The sequence below is a fragment of the Solanum verrucosum genome, unplaced genomic scaffold, assembly GCF_900185275.1.
Source record: "Solanum verrucosum unplaced genomic scaffold, falcon-dt-bn FXZP01000118.1, whole genome shotgun sequence".
NCBI lineage: Eukaryota > Viridiplantae > Streptophyta > Magnoliopsida > Solanales > Solanaceae > Solanum > Solanum verrucosum.
Window position 1 is genome coordinate 676,467 of NW_026020568.1, and position 1,979 is coordinate 678,445.

General features: G+C 32.6%; 1 protein-coding gene across 1 annotated transcript; it reads right to left on the bottom strand.

Moving 5' to 3' along the window:
* Nucleotides 1–465: 465 nt before the first annotated feature.
* On the bottom strand, nt 466–1,560 carry LOC125810447 (probable helicase MAGATAMA 3). The gene is made up of 4 exons (XM_049489926.1): nt 1,453–1,560; nt 809–943; nt 627–732; nt 466–530 (listed from the first exon to the last, which is right to left on the bottom strand). Exons 1-4 carry the CDS (start codon nt 1,558–1,560, stop codon nt 466–468), a joined length of 414 nt encoding a protein of 137 aa, XP_049345883.1.
* Between the last annotated feature and the right edge of the window lie 419 nt (nt 1,561–1,979).

Below are 1,979 nucleotides of genomic sequence, written 5' to 3' on the forward strand. Positions count from 1 at the left end.
AGTGTATGTCATATGGAGAGAAAGGAACAAGATTAGATTTCAGAATGGGAGCATGAACACAGATGCAGTTTTGAAGAAAATTGTAATGCATATGCATATCAAGAGTCAAACCAGGGTGAAATGGAAGAATGCACTTCAACAACTCAATGTCTACCCTTAGTTTCGGTTTAACTTATATATATAGTATTGAATCGCTGATCTATTTAGATTGTATTTTATAGAAGGTTATAGGTTAGTAGATTTGGTGTGTATTATGAGTGAGTAGTTAGTCCAATACTACTTTGTTTGTAAAGATACAATTTTGGTTATGAATGAAATATGCAACTTACCAAAAAAAAACATTTCTCATAGCACTCATCGACTTAGTTATCACATTGTTGTAGGTTATATCTTATTTCATTCACAAGTGGAACAGATACTAAAAGCTTCAAAGTGACTGATATAAGATCAGTGAACAGATCTTCTTCAGGAAATTTTCAGAATAATAGAAATTTCACGTTGTAAAAGCACAAAAGGAGCAGAGAAGTATCCTATAATTTTGTAAATTCAACAATCAGGTCAATATTCATCATAGCAACACCACCACAACTTGTGTGAGAAGAAGATGTACATAAAAAAGAGCGTACCAGAGTTTAGAATGCGCAACACAATCTCGTCGAGTGCAGAATTTGACGGAGCACAAACTAGAACACGAACATGATACTTCCGACTGGAATTGACTATTTCTGGTTTCTAGAAAAACAGTTTAGTGTAAGAGGGCGCAAATTTAAATTTCTCATTTCATTATGATGGACAACATCAAACATACCAAGTCATTGCCAGATGTAGGGAAAAATCCATCATCCCCATCTATTGGCATTTCATGGTCTAGAGGATTAATCCCACCTAACCATGGAGATGCTTGTCCCCAGTGTTTGTATCTGCAAAGTTCAAACAGTTTACCCTATGAGATATATTCAAAAGGAACAAGTTCTTAAAGAGATCTGGAAAAGGAATCCTTTACACAATTCTGAACAAGGGAGACAAGTTGTCAACAACCAACAAATACACCTATAAACTGTATAGATCACTCAGCCAATAAAACTTTTTGAGGATATCACTCAACCAATAAAATACAAAAGAAAACACCATCTTCCGCCCAGATTCTCCATCCATCCAGAAAGAAAATACAGGAGATCCAACTGCTAGAGTTGTTGGGTTTGTATCAAGATCAGATAGCTACAATTCCCTTTAATCTAACAAAGAAAACCCTAGAATAACTCCATATGAAGAACAAATCAAATTTAAAATATGTTTTCAACTTGAACCCTAAAATAGAAGAAACCCCAATTGCCAAATGTACAAGATTCGAGAATTGAACATAGTTCCATAGAAGTTAAACGAAAAAAATCATATTTTTTCTCAGCGATTAAAAACAGGATGATAGATAGCAGAAGAACACAAAAAACTCACAAAATAGAGAAATTTACAGCCTTCTTCAGAGAATTTGCACACAAGATTATCAAGCTTTCTTCTCAGTATGCTGGATGATTTCTCAAAATTATTTTGTGTTTTTTTCATCAAAGTTTTGGAGTTGAAGAACAGGCGAAAGTATATATATAGAGGGATGATCCCTCCTAACGGTCATATTTCGACGCCTTTTACTAAGAATTTGTTTGGATTGACTTAAAAAAAATAGTTTTTAAGTTAAAAATAAAAAGTCAAACTGAAATGATTTTTAAGTCAAAAAATAAAAAGTAGGGGAGACCTACTTTTGATTTTTAATTTATTTTAAGTCATTTTTTACCTTGTCAAACACTTCCAATATATTTTAAGTCATTTTTGACTTATTTTAAATTATTTTTTGTATTTGCCAAATACTTCCAGAAGTCAAAAACTGACTTAAAAGTAGGTTTGACCAATTTTTAAATCAATTCAAACACCCTATAAATTGCACTGCAATTACTAAATTGCACGGCTAATTACAAGAATGGTGAAGA

Coding starts and splice junctions, on each gene's coding strand:
- LOC125810447 (XM_049489926.1), bottom strand. CDS start 1,560: ATGAAAAAAACACAAAATAATTTTGAGAAATCATCCAGCATACTGAGA. Junction 944..1,452: donor GCTGTAAATTTCTCTATTTT/GTGAGTTTTTTG, acceptor TATATCTCATAG/GGTAAACTGTTTGAACTTTG. Junction 733..808: donor CTACATCTGGCAATGACTTG/GTATGTTTGATG, acceptor CTGTTTTTCTAG/AAACCAGAAATAGTCAATTC.